General features: G+C 41.5%; 2 protein-coding genes across 2 annotated transcripts; one reads left to right on the forward strand and one right to left on the reverse strand.

The window, feature by feature from the left end:
- Positions 1–111: 111 nt before the first annotated feature.
- Positions 112–3,208, forward strand: LOC118418480 (galactose-3-O-sulfotransferase 3-like). Its single transcript, XM_035824423.1, has 3 exons — positions 112–313; positions 878–1,101; positions 1,436–3,208. The coding sequence occupies exons 2-3, from the start codon at positions 911–913 to the stop codon at positions 2,739–2,741; spliced, it is 1,497 nt and encodes a 498-aa protein (XP_035680316.1). The 5' UTR covers positions 112–313; positions 878–910; the 3' UTR covers positions 2,742–3,208.
- On the reverse strand, positions 2,877–22,286 carry LOC118418447 (DNA-directed RNA polymerase I subunit RPA1-like). Its single transcript, XM_035824351.1, has 36 exons — positions 22,115–22,286; positions 21,610–21,737; positions 21,278–21,358; positions 20,906–21,041; positions 20,165–20,414; positions 18,856–18,977; positions 18,191–18,303; positions 17,781–17,918; positions 17,282–17,422; positions 16,688–16,810; positions 16,409–16,506; positions 16,077–16,209; positions 15,832–15,915; positions 15,475–15,613; positions 14,920–15,227; positions 14,225–14,395; positions 13,626–13,745; positions 13,193–13,295; positions 12,616–12,730; positions 11,975–12,059; positions 10,901–11,101; positions 10,316–10,414; positions 9,646–9,840; positions 9,067–9,269; positions 8,584–8,845; positions 8,007–8,101; positions 7,500–7,614; positions 6,840–7,072; positions 6,057–6,249; positions 5,774–5,852; positions 5,372–5,544; positions 5,093–5,173; positions 4,655–4,822; positions 4,090–4,200; positions 3,664–3,856; positions 2,877–3,419 (listed from the first exon to the last, which is right to left on the reverse strand). Exons 1-36 carry the CDS (start codon positions 22,275–22,277, stop codon positions 3,319–3,321), a joined length of 5,253 nt encoding a protein of 1,750 aa, XP_035680244.1. The 5' UTR covers positions 22,278–22,286; the 3' UTR covers positions 2,877–3,318.
- Between the last annotated feature and the right edge of the window lie 326 nt (positions 22,287–22,612).

Genomic DNA, 22,612 nt, shown 5'->3' on the forward strand with positions numbered 1-22,612 from the left:
CTAACAAACTTATGGCGGACCACAGATCATTTAAATGTCTGGGTAAAACAAATGAAGACACTTTGCGGGCTTCAGTGACAACGTAAGCGCGAGATACTGTGTCCAGAGTTAACCCGTGGCAAAAAAGGGACCAATGTTTGCACAGCATCGTACAGACGATAGGATTACAATGACGGAGCTCTGCTTGACCTGCTGCTCCACCTGTACGCTCTAGGTCCGACCTTTCAGACTGGTGCGTTATGCAGCACAACGGTATGTCCGGGTCGTCGAAGCGCGAGGAGCTGCACCAAAAGTCAGGTGAAAAACAACCACGGTAGGTACGTGTTCTACGGTTGTGTGATATCCAGGTCTGACAAACATCTGTAATCTTGTGAAATCGTTGATAACTGATGTTAAGACCTTAACAACATTATGACATCGATCAGTGAGCGAGAATCAGTATGTATGAACAGTGCCAAAGCCATGTAGTCTTTTTCCAAGACCAGCACATTATGTTACGGGCCGGCGTAGGGAAAAAGAAATGGACAAGAAGCAATGCACAGTTTTGTCTCTCTTTGACTTTGCTTGAAAGATAGCATGATGGGATGAAAACGGAGTCAGCTAAAGGACTTGATCGCTGTACCTGAGCCTCATATAGAGCGACTGCCTCTCAGAGTACTAGAAGTTGCCGACAACAGATCCGTCTGTACCAAAGTCATTCTTCTACAATGATTTTCTTGTCTTGCACATATACTCTAGATCTTTTAGACGTCATTTACTTCTGATGATATAAAAGTGGCTGATTTTTTTAGTGTTAACCTTATTTGTGTTGTTAATGTTACAGACTTCCCTAGGTTCCACCTAACATATGTTGACTCCAGGCTTTTCTTGTTTACAGTTCCACTGGAGCGGAGAACTGATGGAGTAAGGAATGGCGATGCGTCTAAAGAGTTCTTTTCGCTGGCTCGGCATTGCCTTGCTGGTAATCTGTGTATTGCCGACAGTCGTGTTCTACACCTGGGGTCCCCCTTTCAATGGAGGTACTACTGGTACCACGCAGCAGGGCTCACTTCGGGCCGGACAGAACGCAGGGTTGCTGGGACACTTCGGCAGTTGGAAACGGTACTTATGGATATTTGTGTTTTCTGAATTAGCAGAAGAGTAGCTTGTCTGAGCGAACTGTTCATGTAGCTCCAAGACCCTGTCGGTCTTGGAGCTGGAAAGTGTATGGTATGTTGATAACTATTGGGCACTAATGGTCCAGTCAGTGGCAAGGATGCTCCACTGAAAAGATCCAGGTCATGAAAAACACCATAGAATAGTAGGTATTTTCAAGGTCCAATGCTGCTGCTATTTTGTATGTGGGAATAAAAAGGTCGCAAGCCATAACGTTGAATGCAGTACTATGGGCAAGGGGTGTGACACCTCTGACGGCATGGTTCTTTTTCATTGTCAGTACCCAGGAACTAGGATCACAAGGCACAAGAAACTTCGCCACCTGTGAGCCGAGAACTGACATTGCGTTCATCAAGACCCACAAAACTGGCGGAACAACAGTGATGCAGATTCTTCACCGATTCGGCTACCTTCATAACAGCTCTTTCCTCATTCCTCACCACAACATCAACGACCTCTATCCATACGGACTGCTCTATCCACAACTGTACCTCCGTCCCATACAGCACGGGCACGGCATCCTAACCTACCACACTGTATACAATAGACCGGCTATCGTAAAACACCTCTCTGAAAATTCAACGTTTTTCACTATCCTACGTGAACCTTTAAGTCATCTAAAATCCACCTTCAGCTACTACAGGCTGTCCAGACTCATGGACGACTATGAGAGTACAGAGATGGAGGCAATGATAAAGTTTCTAGAGGACCCCGGGCGGTATGACACCAAGTTTAACACCCAAAACCCTGGTCGGCCCATTTCCTTCACTAGAAATCCCATGGCTCTCGAGCTCGGATTTCCCGTTCAAAAGTTACGAAATATTACAGGGAATCCGAGTTCTGAAGACATCAAAGATTTCCTGGAAACAATCTCGGGAGAGTTGGATTTGGTTATGATTCTTGAATATTTTGAGGAGTCCCTGGTTCTGCTTAGGCGGCTGATGTGTTGGGATCTGCAGGACATTTTGTACCTGAAATACAACAGTTATGAGTATGACAACGTTACAGTTCCACCTGTTCTCATGGACAGGCACAAACAGTGGGACACAGTAGACTATGCCCTGTACAATCATTTCAATAGAACACTATGGGGAAAGATCCAAAAGGAAGGCAACGACTTCAGAGAGGAATTACATCACTTCAGAGACATTGAACACAAAGTTCGGACACATTGTTTTTCTCCCAAAGATCAATTACCAACAACTGTGGAGAGGAGTCCATGGAATGCACAATTTCTGATTGACTCGGAGTTCTGTACATGGCTCAAGGCATCCCATATGTGCTACTGGACATTGTTACGTGACAGAAGCCTAAAATTCCACATGTCGACTGACGAAAGAAAGACCTCTCCGCTGAAGCAAAAGCCACGCTCGTTCCTCGTGAAGCTATCCAAGAAGCTCCGTGTATCCTCTGGTATCCACGCCCCACCCTTCTGTGTGCTGTGTGGGGAAGTCCAGAGGTACTGCAGTGACCATGAGTATGTGTCACACCTGTACCAGGAAGGTCATATCTCATCTTCCCTGTCAAGTTCTAATCGTCTGGAACTGCAGGGATGGCATGGGGGAAATCCTCTACCCCCCGCATAGCATATACAGATATATAGGTATAGATTTAGTGTTCTACATGTAAAGAAATGTAACGTTACAAAATTATGTGAAAAGCTATATGCTAACAGAAACACAAAATAGTTGGAGACAAAATATACGTACTTTGCTTGTCTGTTTAAAGAATTTTATTTGAAGGCCAATCAATTGGACCCAGCATTCATAAATACACTGGCAGATGTGAACAGGCATGACCTATTGTAATAGGTTGAATATTTGTTTGCAGACTTGGCTGCCATTGATTGACATTGTGTACATTGAATTTATTCTAATAGCATGTATTGAATCCTAGAAAAGGCACATGTGACTTTAACATGCTCACCTGAATGATAGCTTACATGTGGACAAGATTTTCTATGCTTTTGTTGCTATTCTGAGTGAACGGCAGTTGGAGAACGATCTTTGTAAATGCTTCACTTCTATAATAAAATGAATAATGATGATGATGATGTTGATACATAACTGTACTCTGATGGGAGTGATGATGTTCATCTCTGATATACCCAGCTAGACAGTGAATCCAGTCACCAGCTTATGTGTTAACCAGTGTAAAAGTAACCTAAACTAAAGGCTGCAGGAGTTCAAAGCAGCCAGTTCCTCCCATGACTGGCCTCCCAGTAACGAGTCTTGCTGAAGGGGACTTTAAATCATCTTTAGCACCTGAAAAACACAAGGAATATAGACATTATAGTTCATTATCATCAACTGATAAATACTATCATTCCATGATCTGTCAACTACTCAAGTGCTTAATGACATGTTGCTATACATTATACTGTCTTAGAAATACAATCTGTCTAAAAATATGTAACATACAACACAAATGATTCTTTCAGAAATCTTAAAAAGGACAGTAAATCTTGAGTAGAAACAGAACACAGATTATGTTTGTCCAATAACTTACCACTAATGGTTGCTTCCTTTAAGAATTGCATGGATGTCTCAAAGCTCATCTGTTGGAAGGGTGAGGCGTTGGACTGGATGCCTGTTCTGTTGAAAGGCTTGTACACTCCTTCATATGTCATGTAGTCTGCTACCAGCGACAGGTGACGAGGGTCCACCTCAATCCCGTACACTGCAAACACTTCTTTGATCTCCTACTCAGATAGAGATAAAAAAAGGTTAACATCCAAGCCCTTGGCTGATATGTCAACAACAAGAAAGTTCATTGATTGCATAAGAGAGTAAAACCATACCAGTAATGTAAGTGAGGTACAGATGTTATGACAGAGGACAGAGTAACTTAAAAGCTTGAAAAGACACAGTTCATCCAAAAGGTGTATTGCTAGGATGAAATTATGTGTTGTGGAAAACCCTAAAGATCACAAACCTTGACTATAATCCGACAGGCAGCCTCTATACCGTAGGTGTTGGCCATGGCATGGATGTGATTGGAGCAAAGTTTGTTCAGGTCAAACACTCTGTCGTACTTGAATAGCTCCTGAAAAAATATATACATGTATCAATGGTCAAAACTCTTTGGATAGCAAGGTGCTTTTAAACTAGAGCAGTGTTCTAGCCAGCCTAAAATTTTTTTACGTCCCCTGGATTTTGGGCTATGGGACCGGTGAGGTGAGGTGTGGATTTTGAATGAAAATCCTGTCAAAGATGCAATGATCCTAGGGGGGGTCAAGGGGTATGCTCCCTGGGAAAATTTTGAAATCTAGACGCTCTGAAACGTTATTTCCTTTATTTTGAGGGGCAACTTTTGCCGGTAGATTGAGCTCGGTTCAATAAGAATCTTTACATGCTGATTTTTGCCAAAGGACGGACGCTGGTTAGAACCCTGGAGCACAGTTCTATCAAATCCTACCTATTACTCTAGAAATCCTTAGGTCTTGAAACCATGAAGCAAAGCAAGCAAAATTGATGACCTCCTTCCGCAAACAAGCTACCTGTAACTTGACCCCTTCAGTTTTGAGTCTGGTGACCCCCTCCTCCCCTGGCAGCTTGCTGTCTGACAGGAAACAGCGGGTGATCCCGGGTGTTTGATGAACCACGGCCTTGTGAGCTTCCCTCTCCACCAGGGACGTCATGTCAAACTTGCTGCCAACAATGTCCAGCTGACAAAGAAACAAGCAGTTCAAACCTTTTGATTTCCTCATGAATAGGTCCACTGTACAAAATGATACCCTATATCATTTTGTTACAAAACTATTTTCCTTTTCAACCTTTTTCACAGCTTTTCTCAATAGAAATCGGTACATCCATGGTGATATTTTGAATTCTGTATAAATATTTTTCACATCTTTTCTCAATAGCAATTAATAAATCCTAGGTAATATTTTGAATTCCTTACATTATGACAAAATATCAGTTAAGTGATTCCTCACCTGTAATTTGATCTCACACCACTCCTCATCTTCTGCATCATAACTGTACCCAGAAATCTGTGGGCTCATTGCCAGCACAGCCTGTAGAGCAACAAATAAACAATGTTACCAACCTCACACACATACTCAGGATAATACTAGGTAAGCAGAGAGAAGATTTATAGTCTTGCAATTCAGAAATAGACTAAACCAAATTAGTCACATCAAAGAAAAAAGACAATGAGAAAACCTGTCTTATTTGTGAAGAAAGTTTAAGGTCAGAATAGAAATGGAAGTTACGTTGATTCTGATGTCATCCTGAACAGCTTCTCTCTCCTTCCGTTTCTTCTTCTTTTTCTTCTTCTTCTTCTCATCAGCTGGAGTAGCAGGTGTTTCTGGTGTTCCTTCTTCCTTCTCTTCTTCTCCTGTTTCTGGACTGGGGCTTTTAGGAGGAAGCTTGTTCCCGCTGTCATCTGTCAACAATATTTTCATTCAATATTCAATAGCATTTTTACTTTGTAATTGTATTAAGACAAATTTTCACATGATTTTCATATCAGTATCACATTTAATGATTCAGATTGTACAGTTTTCAATCTATGGTAACTACAAGATTACAAGCAAATACTTAAGTATATACCCAATGGGTTTGTCATCATTGTCAAGATGCTGTATGAAATAGTGGCAGCACATATATCTCACCCTCCTCCTCCTCTTCATCCTCATCTTCCTTGTCCTCTTCTTCTGGGTCAGACTCTCCTTTCTCATCATAGTCCTGGTCCTTCAGAACACAACACAGATTTATAGTAAATGTTACAGGAAACACTAAGCAAGTCAGAAGTTTGTGTATCAACTTTTCACTTAAAAACAACATCCTGATATTCAGTACATTACCACACAATACACATAGTGTAACTATTTTTCAACCTGCCTATCTTATAAAGTTATATTTAAAGTCTGATAAAAAAGAACAGCTGACGAATACCTGAGAGTGCTTCTGCTTCTGTTTCACAGCTGTGGCATCCCCATCATTGTCCTCCTCCTCAGAGCTGTCCTCCTCTGTAGGAGGTTTCTTATTGGTCATTGGAACCGGCTCGTCTGGTCCTCCATCATCATCATCGTCACCATCGTCATCATCAACATCCAAGATGTTCCGTTTTTCTCGTGAGCTTAGCAGTCTGAAGCAGTGAATATAAGTTTTTAACTTAACATTATCTATTAAAAATCTTTGAGACAAACATACACTATTAGGTGGCAATTACTTTCCTTACCCTTTAATCATCTAAAAGCACAGCTCTAATAACTTTCTATTGTTCAGAATTGAAAATAAGAGAAATAAACACATAGAAACACATACCATTACAGAGACTCTGATACCTACAATTGTCTCATGTGCTAGAGTTTCCTAACGATTCAATCACATTTATTCTTCAGAAGAAAAGCCATGTAGTTACTAAGCAATGAAGTGTTAGAGTACTGTAGACTAAATCTCCCGCCATTGTTCAGTACACATAAGCATTCCGTGTCCCTAAGGACTCGCTCTGCACATGCGTATCTGTATCCCTCCTCACACTGGGAAATATACACACATACACACAGATGTACTGAACAGACACAGCATGTTTTCAGTTTGATTCCCTACTTCGAAATATTGCATAAGCGTCCCGCCTCCCCAAGGACTTGCTCTGCACATGCATACTGTACAGTAGCGGGAGACCTAATCTACTCTAACATGTAGTGTGTAGATAGAAGAAAGAGTGTTTCTGACTTGTGTTCCTGCATCTCCTTGGCCTGTCTCTTCAGAGCCTCCAGAAGCCTGCGGAAGAACTTCCTCTCCATGAAGTGCAGGATCTTGGCGGGACTCAGGTACACGTCCTTCTCGTACGTGTCGGGAGGGAGGAACTGGAACCGTACTGTGTATGTTCTGTGCCTCTCAAGTCTGCTCTCCACAAACAGAGTCTCAGAGACTTCCACCGACTCAAGGACTTGAAACAGATGCACCTACAGATACACACAGAACAGTAGGTGAAAATTATCATGGAAGCTTATCTGTGTTGGTAGCAATCATAGTACAAAGCTAAACTTTCTTCCAACACAAAAGTACACGCGGGTTGAAAATGTTTTCTCCACTGCAATACATAGCTGGTGTGTTACGCCGAAGGGCGGTTATACCGGCTATATAGATGCAGATACAGATTAGTATAGTGGAATCACTCATTGTTACAAAACTGGTAAATGGTTGCATCCAAATCAATCCATTTGTAGTTTTGTCTTAATAATTTTTTGACAAAGGAGATTCTGAAGTTACGTTGTACACAAACCAAAGCGAGATATTGGGACATAATGCCACATAAAAAACATGGCAGTAAAAAAACAAAACATATGACACATAAAAACACCTTGCATGAGTGACAGGTGTCAGTCTCACCTGAGTGAACCTGCGGCGGATGTTCTCAGCTGCCGTCCTGGCCTCAGGTGAGTCTACAAGTGGCACCTCCATCGTGGGGGTCTTGATGTTGGCACTGGCAACCATCAGGATCTCTCTGAACAACAAGTTAAAATTGGGGCAGGGTTACTTTAGATTTTAACAAGGGAAAGCCTGTCACAGCTTTGGGGTTAGAGCGAGGCAAAGTGTCCTAGAAATGCCATTGATATCATTGTAGTAGTGTGGCAGTGTCAAATTATAAAAAAATGTAATAATGTTACAAAATTGTCTTTCATGGGAGTTGCATATTTAACACTTCCAATGAAGGCTATCTTTGAAAGTTATGGTCAGAAAATGGCTAAAAAACTTCAACAAAATCATTTTAAAGGCATCTATAAAAAAAGAAAAAAATGTCTGGGGTATTGACACTTACACAAACAATTTACATGTAACACCATAGCAATAGCTTTCTAGACATGAATTTCTGAATACTACTATTTCTGTGCAGACCTGAGCCTGGGGATTCCCAGCGTGACGTTCATCTCTCCCCTGCCGGCAAAATGGAAGGTGTTCAAGGTCATCTGTGTGGATGGCTCTCCGATGGACTGCAAGCAAATCAGAGCATTCATGGTTTACACATTCAAATTGTTCAATCTGATTTCCGTTCTTAAACAAACAGTGAATTCTCAATGCTTTTGGTCGCCCAAGTCAGTATAAAAGTGCAGTCATGCTTGCCCAATCTATAAACTTTCAAGACTTTTTGTGGAATTTGTTATCACCAAGCAAAGTAGGGGTATCTTCATTGGATAGTTTTAAAAAGCATTTGCAGATAGATGTGCAAAAGCTAGTGTGACAGGTTGTTCAGTGTAATATAACCAGCTGCTGCCGTGCCGCGTGCCTGTGAAGCTGGTGTGTTATGCCGATTGGCCGTTATACTGGCTATATAGATACAGATACAAAAGCTGGTGTGTTACGCCGAAGGGCGGTTATACCGGCTATATAGATACAGAAGCTGGTGTGTTATGCCGAAGGGTGGTTATACCGGCTATATAGATACAGATACAGAAGACACATCATGCTTTCCTACCTGAGCAGCTAACAGTCCCACAGCCTCTCCCGGCTCCACCAGTGACCTCATGTACTTGTACTGCATCATGGCGTGGAAACGGTCGATGGTCATCTCATCAGAACCATCTGATACCTCTTCCTCGCTGGGGAGTCCCATGGGGTTGGTTGCCACATACTCATTCAGTATGTCTGAGTACAGCTCGGACGTGGAACCAAGGTGGCGGTCCGGACGAAGCTTTGCTAACGTGGGATCAGGGCACTTTTTGCTTTGCTTTCTGTACCTAAGAAAAAAAGAAATGTTTGAGGAGGGATATATTCCATACAACTACATACACAACCTTATTCCATCTCTCAGAGTAACAACTACTGTTTCTAACATTAAAAAACACTACTAGATGTGTGTATTTGATCCTATTAAACAATCTTACCACATGGGTTTATGCTAGCTTCTGAATTTCATGCAAATTTTCCTTAATATCCAGACTTAAAGAAAGTCTGGTACTTTTCCCTGTCATCTTCTTCCATGTCCTTCCACAGATCCACAGCAGCCAGGGCTGACTTGAGCCTGCCTGTGTCAGAGTCCAGTCCTGGGTTATCCTGTCTCAGACTGGGCAGCTCCTCCTGACAGTAACGCAGGAAGGCCGACCTCCTCTCTCGGGAGTTCAGCAGACCTTTCTTTTTCTGCTTCTTTTTCCACTTGTTGACCTGTGGAACAAAGTGTGGGATTCCAGCTTATGTTTTGCAGTTACATTTGTATATAAGATATGTGATAATCCACAGTTGCTTTGCAATGCTAATTCAGTTGTTAAGAATGCTATATAATAAAGCTTGGAGGCAAACTTTGCTATCTTCAACATCTAGCTCCGGCCCACTAACTTGCAGCATACTAGTACCAGTTTGGAGTGTTAGGGTGTTTTGTGGGATGTATGCAAGTAAAGCATGAGAAAATGATGTAAAGCAACTTGTGCATCTTTGCTTGAGAAGATATCGATGTCAGCAGCAAGCCCAATGCACTATAAAAAGCCTGTAAGCATAGAGACTGAATGTTTTGACAGGTAACCTGGACCAGAATGAGCTGTACCTTTCTCTGCCATGCAGCTGCAGCTGTAGTGTCCACCCTGTCCTGCACCTGCCGCAGCTGTTCCTGCTGTACCACAGCCCGGTGGTTGTTGACCATGAAGGGGTAGTGTTTGGGACCCAGGAACTGAGTCTTGGGGATGTCCAGCCCATCCTCTCCATAGTAGAACTGGATCAAACTGCCATCACTGTCACGTACCTACAGAAGAACAAGGGGTAGACCAAACAGTGTCATATTAGATGTAGTCTCATAATGAATTGCTTACTTCAATACAGCATGTTTCATGTCATATATTGTGGAAAAAAAGGAAAAGACTAGCTTGACTATTTTTGTTATGTTTTTTGGCCACTGGGTAATTAATCTTACAAGGGAAGTTCTGAACATCTTCAATTTACACATCTAGCACCAACCAAAAAGACAGAGACTGCTGGTGAGCTGCCATCAAGCCACCACATCTAGGTGCAAGCACGTCTAACCCTTGCCTGATGGAGAATAACAGATGATGAAGCAGATAGTGAGTGTATGTGACTGTGTGAAGGGTATACTTTAGTGCATGTATAGATAGTTGCCCATGCACATTGTTGGTTTGAATCATCCCTGTTTCCTCCAACATCCCATTGCATTCTGTGAGTCATAGTTTGTGATTTGAGGAAGGTCGTAGTTCATTACTCACAGTGAGGTCATAGTTGATGACCAGCCCCTCCAGATGTTTGATGATGCACCTCTGCAGATATCCACTCCTGCTGGTCTTCACAGCTGTGTCAACCAGACCCTGCCAAAGAGAAGATTTTCTGATGTTTTTATGTTCACAAAGTTACAATTAGTTAGATTTAGCTCATTTATTGAAATTTTGCAGGATTTTTCTTTGTTCACTCTAGAAAATCAATGAACTAGATGCAGTGAGTTTGATTCTGGCTGTTTTGCACACACAACATGCACGCTACCGGAAAAGGTTGCAGTCCTTAGGACGGGACATTAAGCCGTGATCCACTGTACATTGTGCTTGCCATATAGAGCTAGGGGAATTTCCCCAGTACAATGAACCTGTAAATACTGTACACAGCGTCTGTCTTCTCTGTCATGACCAGTGGAAGACTAGCTCTTCAGTAAGCTAAAACTCGATTGAGATCACTTTCCTTTCCTTTCCTTACTTGGTCATATGCTTTTTACTGATGTAAGAGGGCACTCTACATCAATCATGATTGGCAGCTTTGTAAGTTAGCATTCTTCAGTATGAGAAACATAAGTTAGGACCCACCTCTCTGCCTGCCATACAATGGAAGAAGTACTCCTGTGGCCTGATTCCAGTCAGGAAGCGACCATCCACAAACCCACCTGCGCGGGGGGAGGTGTCATAGGGCAGGAATGATGGCAGGGAGCTACCACTGGGCATGAGAGGGGGGCGACGGCCCTCCAGCTCTATTTGGCCCAACAGGGAAGAGATCTGCATACAGTTGACCTTTTGAGAAGAGTAGAAAAAAAAGCCACATTGTTATTGTGTATCATGATAATTCAGTACATTAAAACTTGGCAGGCCTGGTCCAGGTGTGTGGTCAGTCCTGTCCGGTCCATATTTTTTGCCAAATATTTGCCAGAGAGGATGTTTGAGGTCTTTTGGGGTCATTTGAGGTGTTTAGGCAGACCGGTACAATGGCAGTACTGGGATAAGGTTGTTTTTCTGCCATAGCATTTTTTCCTTTTCTGCAAAAGGTGAGATAAGATTAAAGGCACCCAGAGCAGTTTTTGAGTCTTTTGAAATTTAATTTTCAAGAAATTTTTACACACAGTAAGGTTAAATAACACTATCTCATTGCATATCGACATTTATTGAGCAAAGATGAGACGTCATTGGGTGGTGAGAACTTATTGAAAATCTGAGCGCTGCACGTGCCATTATTTCAAATTTTCGGAACGCACGTGAACATGACAAATGAATCCCGAACGCTTCCGGAGATGTCGTCACTTGTTCGAATAAAGTTTCGATTTGCGAACAGGCGAATCAGATTCAATTCGCTCGATGACCTCATGCGTTCGAAAATCTCCGAAAAGTACCGACAGGAAACCGTTAGTGGCTTGATCCTGTGCTGATTTATTGTAGGATATAATAAATCAAAGGGGTCCGTTTGCGGCATGTTTGTGCGTCCTTTTAAACGCTGAAAGTACGAAATAATGACACAAATGTGCTAGAATGGTGAAGTAAATGTCAATACCGTACCGATTGTCTCATCCAGAATATCCCCAATTTTAATGCACTAAAAACTGCTCTGGGCGCCTTTAAATTTGCCTGGCCTATCACGCAAGTTTTCATAGAGACACATAGAAGAGGACTTACAGATGAGCCTTTAGCGCCAGACTGCACCATGAGCTGGAGATTGTTGTGAGGGAACATCTTCAGGAGACCGTTAGGTGTACAGGCCCTGGGAACACAAGGGCAGTGGAATGTATCAGATATGCATCATTCCATCTATCATGTAAACTCATGAAGTGCTACCTTTCAAAATGGTGCATAACTGTCTCATATTTCAACACACTTGTACCATACAGACAGCAGGAGATCAGAACAAACACAAGTAACTAAGCCTGTCGCACTATTTGGTTATGTGATGGCTATGCATTATGTCAGCAAAACCAGTCACAATGGAGCAGGTGAACCCAGTGGAACCTGTATCACTGAAGTACTGATGGTAACACAAAAGGTGAAACAAGGGTAGTACAATACTAAACTTTCTTCCAACACAAAGGTATACACAGATCAAATTATCAATGACCACTGTCGCCTTCTTCAGGCTCAATACTGATGACCAATCACTTCAGAACATAAACTTGCATGAGTTACAGACACGTGATCTTATCAACACGTAATCGTGTATGGTCAAAAGTGCCAAGAACGTTCTCAAGTTCTTGGCCATCAGTATTGATCTGTTGACAGTTACTGAAACACGGACATTGATATTGTAAGGATTGATCACTAACTTGTTGATGTCATTGCTGAACTGGTCAGTCTTGGACTTCATGGCCATGTCCCACTCCTTCATGTCCTGGTCATCTGGGCTGAAGTGGGCAGTCTGCAGGGCTTCTTTCAGTGTGTCTGACAACAGTCAAAATGACAAACCTTTACATGAATGTCTAAACATACGACATGACAATACTATCTGCTGTGTTCAGAACCCTGCCCTTGGTGCTGATTGGCTAGTGTTCTAACTTCTATATGTTTCCGAACTATACTGCCTACCAGGGTCCTAGCCACGGTCTTTCCTTCCGTCCTTTGATGGTATTTTGCTGCTAGGGACGGACAAAAATTTTGTCCATTTCATCCCGTGACAGACAAAAATCAGGATGTAAAGATTGTAATTGAACCAAGCTGAGTCTACCAGCAAAATTTGCCCCTCAAAATAAAGGAAATAGCATTTCAGAGGGTCTAGATTTCAAAATTTTCTTGGGGAGCATACCCCAGACCCCCCAAGGATCATCACAGCTTCGTCAGGATTTTCATTAAAAATCCTGGGGATGGAAAAAAAAATTTCAGGCTGGCTAAAACACTCCTGTCTACCTGTTTCAATTTTTACGCTGATGTCCATGCCTAGAGCCCGTGCAGCTGCATCGTCCCCGCAGTGGGCAGCTGCTGTCATGATCTCTCGTCGCTTCACATCGGCCTGTTGGAAAAAATGTGCAAGCCAACAGGTATTAGTCAGGGCAGTCAGGGAGGATAGAGCTATGAAGTGTATAGGCTGAGGCAAAACTTTGACTCAAACACTGCAGGAACATAGAAACCAACTTGTCATTCTCTAATAGAAATAGGTTTGGTATGGTGGCCTTGAACAGACATCTTCTAACAAGAAACACCTGTTCCGCCATACCTTCTACTGTATTTTGAAGAATCTTAATAAAAGAATAAAAAATGGAACATGGCTCTAGTTTTGTTAGGGATATCTATGACATGATGCAAAATATGTTTGTTCAATAGTAAATTGTGACTGCAGTACCTTCTGTGTCAGTAAGATGTCCTCGACACCCAGTGTGAAGCCCAGGTGGTTTTGTAAGAAGGTGGTGAACAGGCGACCCAGACAGGTCAACAGTCTACTGGACACCTTCCCACCATAAAGCTGCAAAACAAGGGAATGGTTATCTCAAACAGCCATTCCTATAAGAAGTACTACCGGTGTTTTCAAATTCATGACTCAATCTAATCACAGTAAGACCTATGATCATGCCTAGCATTAATAGAAGGAAAACACATAGTGTCAGAGGTGTCACCAATCAAGCTACCACTAGAAGGTAACAGTGGCAGAAATCTATACAACTATTTGATAAGTATATCTCAGAGTTCTAGCCAATCAAGTTTCAGCACAACAGGCCACAATTACAGTAAGTCCTGTCACCCTCAAGTCACCTTATTATGCCAACTTTTTACTCTACATTTTCAAAATCTCACGAAGGTGTGGAAGGGCCAAGAACCACCTTCCACACCATCCCAGATTAATTTCTTCACTACCTTGGTATTACCATTACGCTAAAATAAAATGCTGGCTAGAACCCTGTATCTAAATACAGCGGTATAGTAGTATATAAAATGAAGTCATACCTCGCTGCAGCAGTGGACCAGTCCATACGGTGTGGGCCCATAGTGCCCCTTGTCCAGTATCCCACAGAGCAGCTGACCCTGTCTGATAATGACCTGGGACTCACACATCTCACCATCACGTAACGGGCGCACACCTGATCTGCTAGCTCTGGACGGAGCTGTCGTCCACAGCTGGAGAAGAGGAAAAGGAATAAACATCACATCTAGTATGGTTCATCAAAGGACATAGCATTACTGCATTCATTTTTAAAGCTACTGATTCTACGGATACTGTTCCATACTAAACAGCAGGTAGTTAAACAAAACTCAACAAGTAAATGATGGAACATCTAAGTCACGGCTTTCCAATATTGATATGTTACATGATTAAGCAATGTACTTCAAACATGAACAAGTGGATGTTCTTTTACACTACATTGTGAATGCATATAATTATAAGGCCACACCAATTTGATTTGTTGGTTCTCGGATTTTCAGAAATAAAAATACAGCATGCGGACATCATAAAAGCAATGGCAGTGAGGAAAAGTTGAATATGACGGAGGCAATCACTCCACTTTTTCCAGTCAAGCACCTTTAATTTTCTATCTTTTATTTTAAATCCGAGAACCAACAAATCAAATTGGTGTTGCCTAAAATTTCAATGTTAGGATACTACTTATGGACTTCTTGACCATTCAGTTGTGAAAGAGTACCTTGCCAGATATCTTGGCTTTACTGTCCATGTTTAGTGGTGCTTTCCCCTCAGGAATGATGTTCAACAGCACCGTGGATACCACCTGTTTCCCGCTCCACAAAATACGCGGTTTGACGATACTCGGCGGCAGCAGCCTCACGTGGCCCTGTTTGTCTGTCAGGGCGCTGAACACGAGCTGGTGGTACTCTTCCCGCGCGAAGAAACGCCCTCGTAGAGTCATGGTCACCCCCGACACCATGTGGTCCTGGATGAGGCCGCTGAGGGGTTTACCATCCTTGGGGCCCAAGTACTGCTGGTCTGTGCTAGCTGGAAAGGGGAGACACAAAACCCCTATAAGGTCCACCAGTAAGAGGCTTATAATCAACCTCTAGGACCTGCATGCAGGAACATCTTACTGACATTTGGCATCAACAGTGCTTTATTCAACATGTTAAGATCTATAGTAAAAGAAGCGTCCAGATTTTTTAAATCCACATTGATAGTCATGCATCTATGTTCAAAATGGTGAACAGAATGTTGTTTTACACATGCACAGGCCAGTATTGTGTGTTACCTATGGCATAGGCCTCCGCCCTCCCGAGCTCATTCTGGGGGAAGTGTGCATTCATCTCGTCTCCATCAAAGTCAGCATTGTACGTCTTACAGTTGGCATAGTGGAGTCTAAGCGTCTTTTCTCCAGGCAAAATTCGAGCCTAGAATGTAAGGATGATGAAATTGTTAGAACTGGCACAAACTGTAACAGAATGAGATGGCATAGACATCAACTTAGAAAAACTCTGAGATACAAGTACTAGTAGATCTTAACTTCCCTTCCAGTCAAGCAGTTCCCATACATGCTTTCTAGTCTATACATACAAAGTATGGATCTATCTTTAAAGTAGGCCTGTATGGTGAGGAGGTGTATGTTTACCTTATGTGCCATGATACTGGGTTTATGTAGTGTTGGCTGTCTGTTGAGAAGGAGGACATCACCATTCTTGATGTGACGATGAACCTGCATCAGCACAAGTTAAACAGTGGTTAGCAAAAGGCTTTGTCACATTTTGTTGTCACTTCAATTGGCAATAGCAAAATACCATAAGCTTTCAAATTGCAAGTTATTGTGTTCTCCTGTTTATTCTTTCCCTAGTGAATATTGAGAAGGGATGTGCTCACTATCTTGGTCCCCATGGCAGCTCCGGGGTAGCTGCTGGGGGTGAGGAGCTGTTTGGCGATGGCCTCTCGTTGGGTGGGGTCACTCACACTCAGGACGGTCTTATGGCCATTCTCATTTACAACAAAAGCCGCTCTGTTTAGAAAATAAAAACAACATGTCAACATCTGCGAACAACCAAAGATTCTGATCAAACAAGACATTTAAAAGCAACAACAGATCATGAATCATTAAAGAAAAATACCTAACACTAGTAGTAGTATGGGTAGAAATTTTCCGTCGAAAGTTTCTCTTCATACAATAATGTTCTGCTAGATATAAACTGAAACTATACCCAGGATGAACGTTGGGTCCGTTGATAACTGCCTGTCTGAGTTCTCGGACGTTCCACGTTGTCACAGGCTGGGGGTAGGTCAGCTTGGTAGCAAAAACCTGACGAAAAGAAAATAACACTTAAGTACAAAACACAACAATAGAGGAATTGCGATTTTGTATATTTGAAGGGCTCAAAGCTACTCATACACCAAATGATGAGTGATGATTTCTTCTCACTAGCACTGGACAATAAAGAAGATTGTGATGTGTATGGATAGTTTCAAGAATCAAGACTCACCAGAGGAATGCCGATCTCATCCATGTTGATGTACGGATCAGGGGAGATGACGGACCGGGCAGCGTAGTCCACTCTCTTTCCCATCATGTGTTTGCGGAACAAACCATCTTTCTTCTCTATCAGCTATACAAACAGAGAAAGTCTTGGTGATTGGGCTTAAAAACTTGCTGTTGCAATATCTATTCATCAGATCTGGTATTTGGGTTTTCCTTAGATGAGGAATCATCTAAGGGAAAACAGCCAGTTAGTAGGCACTCAAAGGTGTAATGGCCAACATATGTGTATTTCCAAAGGAAATTTAACTTTTTCATTCTACAACTTATGGGAAGGTACAGGCGAAATATTACTCGCTTTGTTAGTTTGGGAACTTGCTCTTTTAAAAGTAATACCGTAATACCTGCATTACCCGGTAGTTGATTAAGTATGAAAGCACTATTAATGCTGATCTATGGACTCTACATACTGAACATTGCAAGCATTGGCAGTTGAGTCAAACATTCATGACATTGTAGGTGTGATGGTCATCATACAGTGTAGGCATCATTCTAGTGTTTTATATGTCAGTAATGGCTGTTCTACATATTGTACCAGTACCTGTTTTATCCCAGGACTCTTGTCATTGGACAGCTTGTCCAGATCACTGTCCACCACCCTGTTGACAGATGCCTGCAGTCTCAACCACGTGTTGTTCACCTTCTCTGTTACTGTCGTCCCTGATATTTCATCTAGAATGGTCTGGGTGTAAAAACCGAACACGATCAGCAAAATAGTATCTTGGAAATAGAAAATGTAGCTAAATACAAGAAATTATTGCCGTCATATTGTCTGTGTATATCTTTTTACAACTACTATTACTTAAATTTACTACAATTGCTGCTACTTTAACTACAATTGCTACCATGTTCAAGTCATTGGTCATTTTGACTCCAGAGTAAAATATCATCATGATACGATATGATACTGTACAACATAAGAAAACTGCATACAAGTACTAAGACCTGGTATTACACTGATTAATGTTTCAGTCAAATACCAGTACATTGTAAGCATATCCTAGTAACTGAGGGTCAAACTGGCAGATAGAGCCACTCACCTTCCCTGTTTTTGTACTCTCTGCTTCCTCTTTCCCCATCTCCTGTAGCAGTTTTCTGACTACAACACACTCTGCTAGCACTTTGGCCAAGTTTGATGTCTGTGCATTCTCAAATCTTTTGTCACCAAGAACTGAAACCTGCAGAAAAGGAAGTACATTGTATTTCTTAAAGTTTCTTGATGTACGTGATTAGCAAATATAATATATCATGCATAAAACATATTCACTACATAAAATACAAAGCAAACATATTGAAAGATTTATACAACAGACAATATAAGCTATAAAGTTGCTGTATCTATTCGTTGCAACAACAAAGATACCTTAATCAGCACAAATCCATCCAATAACGTTGCACACATAGATAATCTTATCTTGCAACTTGAATTGTGAGGTTGTTTGAAACTTACTGGTCTAAACCTGGATGGCGGTACAGGTAAAACTTCCAAGAAGAAGATGTCAATGGGGCAAGTTCCCTGGGGCACCAACCTCAGGGCTCCAAACAGGTTGGACAGAAGCTCACCTGGAGATGGGTCAAAACTTCTTCACTCAAATGCTTGCTTTAGATATAGACAAGTTCATGTCTGATGTACTAAAAATGGCACATATATGAAGATTACATTTCAAGACGCATAAACAACAGTTTACTTATTACAAGATCCATATGTGGGAACAAATGTTAAACCCTATAGTTATACATTTAGAATCGCATCCCAATACATTTGTAAAAAGCTTACACATCAAAATAAAAGTTTGTGTCCTTCCTGTACCAGAGGGTAATTAGGGAGGTGCCCATCTCCACTTATAGCCCTTGGGCCATGCAACTTTTGTGCAATCACTATAACAGGGGGCGAGTCCACTGGTAGTGGTGTTTGTTCATAAACCATACCTTTTCACAAATGCTGAGTGCTAAGCAGAGGAAGCAGTATGTGCCATTTTTATAGTATTTAGTATGACTCAGGTCGAATGCTGAATGCAAGGAAAAACATTTAATTGTACCAGTTAAACACATCAATATAATATAGACATTTATAAAACATTGAACTTGCAGTGGCTATTGGAAGTTTCTTTTTACCTTCTTTTTTCCACAAAGCTCTAAGATGTGCCCTGGCTTCATAGGGAGTGAGGTAACCTGATTCAACAGTGGGGTCTGTGATGACGTTCTTCACGTCAAGTTTATCAGCCAACCAATCTTCCCTGCATGGAACATATGATAAGCCAGTTACTGCAATGATGAAATGTACCCACATTGGTAGATGCATGTTTTATGGTTGGACTATCTTCACCATATACATGTAACATGCATTGGCATAATACCGGTCATAAGCCTTATACCGGTCAATTAAAAATAGTGGAACTTAAAGAGATCTACACATGCAACAATAGTTATTTCTGAGGTATGCACACTTCAGACATCTAGGTGTCCAATACATAATTTACAAAGCATCGATAACAATGCATTCGAAGACAACAAGGCCAAAAGTTTTCAGGTCATTTTCGGGGCAGGCGAGCCGCTCGTGGGACAAACACACTGTCACGTTCATCGCCAGATTTGTAGATAATAATCACATGTGCTCACGGCACAAGACGAGCATGATTCAACAGCAATCTTGAATTTCTTTTGGTGACCTACAACTCGTGTAATAGTGTGAGGAACCGTTGCATTATCGCCCGGATCTACGGCTGAATGGGTCAAATTGAACGTACGCCGCCATTTTCCCGCCATTTTTAATGCTACGGCCAGCAGTAAAGTTTTACGTCATAGCGGTTGTGACGGACCAAAATTAAATGAAAATTCTTGTCAGTATACGTCCGTTTTCTCATGACTTTTTGTATGCTCATGCAGATTTTTGTTTTGTGCAACTACTAACAGGAAAGAAAGGAACAACAGAGGATGTATAAAGGTACATAGCGGCAGTTAATTGTGCCGTGTTTCGTTCGGCCGGTATAGTGCACCCCCTTCCAACCACGTGCCCGTTCTCCGTGCAATTCCGTGGTGTGTTCCAATTACGATATTATGTTTTTAGCAGGACCAGAGAGACAAAATAATTTACACAGAAGAAGTGGCAAAGGTAAGCTGTAACAGCAACATGTAACTGGAGAAAATGATGCGTTGATCATTTGCCAAATTAGCATTGCTTGAGAAATTGCAGTAAACCGACCGGTATTATGCCAATGGATGTTACATGTAATCACATTTTTACATCAATATTATAGTAAGAAACAAAGTATACAAAAGTATGCTACAATCTTTTGTAAAAGCAAAATACAATATTCTATGTAGTAAAAACTTTTCCCTGTGGTTAAACTAAAATGTCTACTACTACATGTGGTAGCGTAGAGTCAGGGAGTTAAAATCCTGAACACAAGTATTGTGTACTTACCCTTCTCCTATTTCATCTTCCTCTTCTTCACCATCATCATTCTTCCTCTTATGATGCCTCTTTGGTATCCCCTTGAACAGGATTCTACTGTTGTGTTGCATCTTGAGGTTTCTGACTGGGCTTTTACAATGGACACACTTGGATCCCCTTTTCTTGAAGTAGTCCTTTGTGAATTCCTTCACGAGATCTTTTCTCTTCCCAACAGCTGTTTTTATGTTTTGCTGGGTCTGGGTTACTTTTGTATCCACCCCTGAGACAGAGGGAAACAAGATCTAGAGAATCATAGCAGTCAGTCCTCCACCAGAGGCAAGACTTGATACATGTTAGCCTTCCAATCTATGACTTTCAAAAAACCTTCCCTTCTTTTGATGTTTCAAAACATATCCTCTTGACTTGTGCTTAAATCAACTGAGTCACAGGCTACTAAAACATTTGTCATACTAGAAAGTTCTTTCCAATGTTATTATCAACTATAGGAAATGAAAGTAAGAAGTTGAAAAGTGTAAACCTTCTAATAACTGACCAAGTCAAATCAAGATGTGACTTAAGCAGTGACCTATGAACATATCTGTAGCCAATACTTACAGAAAATGGAAATTACTAATTATGCATCTATTACCACTATGTCTGTATGGAAAGAGTCATACAAAGTACTTTGTCATATTTGATATGATATTTCTGAATCTGATACACTATGCTACATAAAATCATGACACAGAATGAGCCAGTCTCCAGCCTTACCACTGATAGCTTTCTGTAGCTCCTCCTCCAGCTGCTGGGAGATGTAGTCATCATCAGCATCCCCTTCCTCCTCCAGGATGCCACTCAGGACCTCATGGAGCTTCTCCACCATCTGAACCATGCCATGGTCTAAGGCCTGCAGAAGTATGCCACAAAGAAAGTAGCTGTAATTCTTCATCTCCAACTTCACATACGTATGACGGAATTGTTTTTACCTCCATGAAAAATTAAGGTATCACTGTGTGTGTGCATGTGTGTGTGTGTGTGTGTATGTGCATGTGTTTAATTGTGAATAGATACAAAGGTAACTATAGATGTTCAAGTATTATCAACAATTATTTCAGCATACTGAACAATGTAAAATCAACCTACCTTGAGTTGACTAGTAATGAGTTGAGCCTGAATCTTGGGACACATCAGTCTGTGGCAGTAGAAGCAGGAACCTCTCAGCATCTGGGACAAAACATTTTGTGCATGTGTGAAAGAATGGAAAAATAGCAGTATGTTATCACCAAAAATGGATCTATGTACATGTACAACAATATCTGATGTACACAGAACCTTTATACTGTTCTCTGAAAGTTAACTGTTATGAAAAATATGAAAATAAAACATTAGAGTGACTTAGACCCAAATCTGTCTTTCCATTTAACATACATCATAAGAATTCAATATAAAAGATGTCCTAATACTATAGTACTGACCTGATACAGCAGTCTGAGGAAGAGTGGGTTGAAGACTGGGAGGGGCAGGTTGACATGGCCCATGTGACCAGGACAGTGTAAGTAGTTCTGGGCACAGGTGCCACACAGATCATCTCTGTCTGTTGGACCTTTGGAGATAAATGTAAGATCAGTAACAGTTACAGTACAATGTCAATTTGTGAGGCTATAATCTAGATATAAGATATGAGATAGTTGTCATCACTACACTTTACTTGACTGTACTATTTTAAGCATGGTTGAACCAATACATAGCCTGACTAAAATAAATTGCACTCCTAACTCCCTACAGTGGCTGCCACCTTGGGGAGGGAGTCATTAGAGATTGTGTAAACACAGGCTAAACTGGAACTAAGCTATAGTCTAGAAGAATGATCCTTGTTTCTGGCAACTTTTCCAAATGAATTAATCATAAACATTGTTACAGTAGAATCATACATGGCAAAAGATCAAACCTATTTTCAAGTAAGAAATGAGGAACTTTTACCGAGTGCTGGATCATACAGCCCCCCAGTGGTAGGATGTAGGAGGTTGTCGAATGTTTGTGGGTTGGTGACCTCCTTCACACTCAGCCTGCAGATCTCCTCTGCACTGTATGTGCTGAACTGCACCCCACACAGGCGCTGGGATGGGATCTCCCACGTCAACATTGTGGAGGCCTAGCATGGTAAGGCACATCATTACCTTTTCGTTACAATCTAAGACAAATTAACTGGTTTTAAAAAGATTATTCAAGTTGCAATCAATCTGGCCACCTATTGGAAAATCAGGTGACAGTCTTGGGCAGGGATTGGAACCCTGTACGGTCTGCACTCAACATGGCCGTGTTGGACTGGGGACCGTCTTGGGAAGGTCGCTATGAGGAAAATTTTTGGGACCGCAGAATAGTGACCATTAATTTTTTTTTTTTTGCCAGGTGATTGGCTTAAAGAGGTGACCGCTTAGGCAGGTTTGACTGTTAGTTGAAGCACTTCTATGTTTCTGA

Source organism: Branchiostoma floridae, chromosome 6 (genome assembly GCF_000003815.2).
Source record: "Branchiostoma floridae strain S238N-H82 chromosome 6, Bfl_VNyyK, whole genome shotgun sequence".
NCBI classification, from domain to species: Eukaryota; Metazoa; Chordata; class Leptocardii; order Amphioxiformes; family Branchiostomatidae; genus Branchiostoma; species Branchiostoma floridae.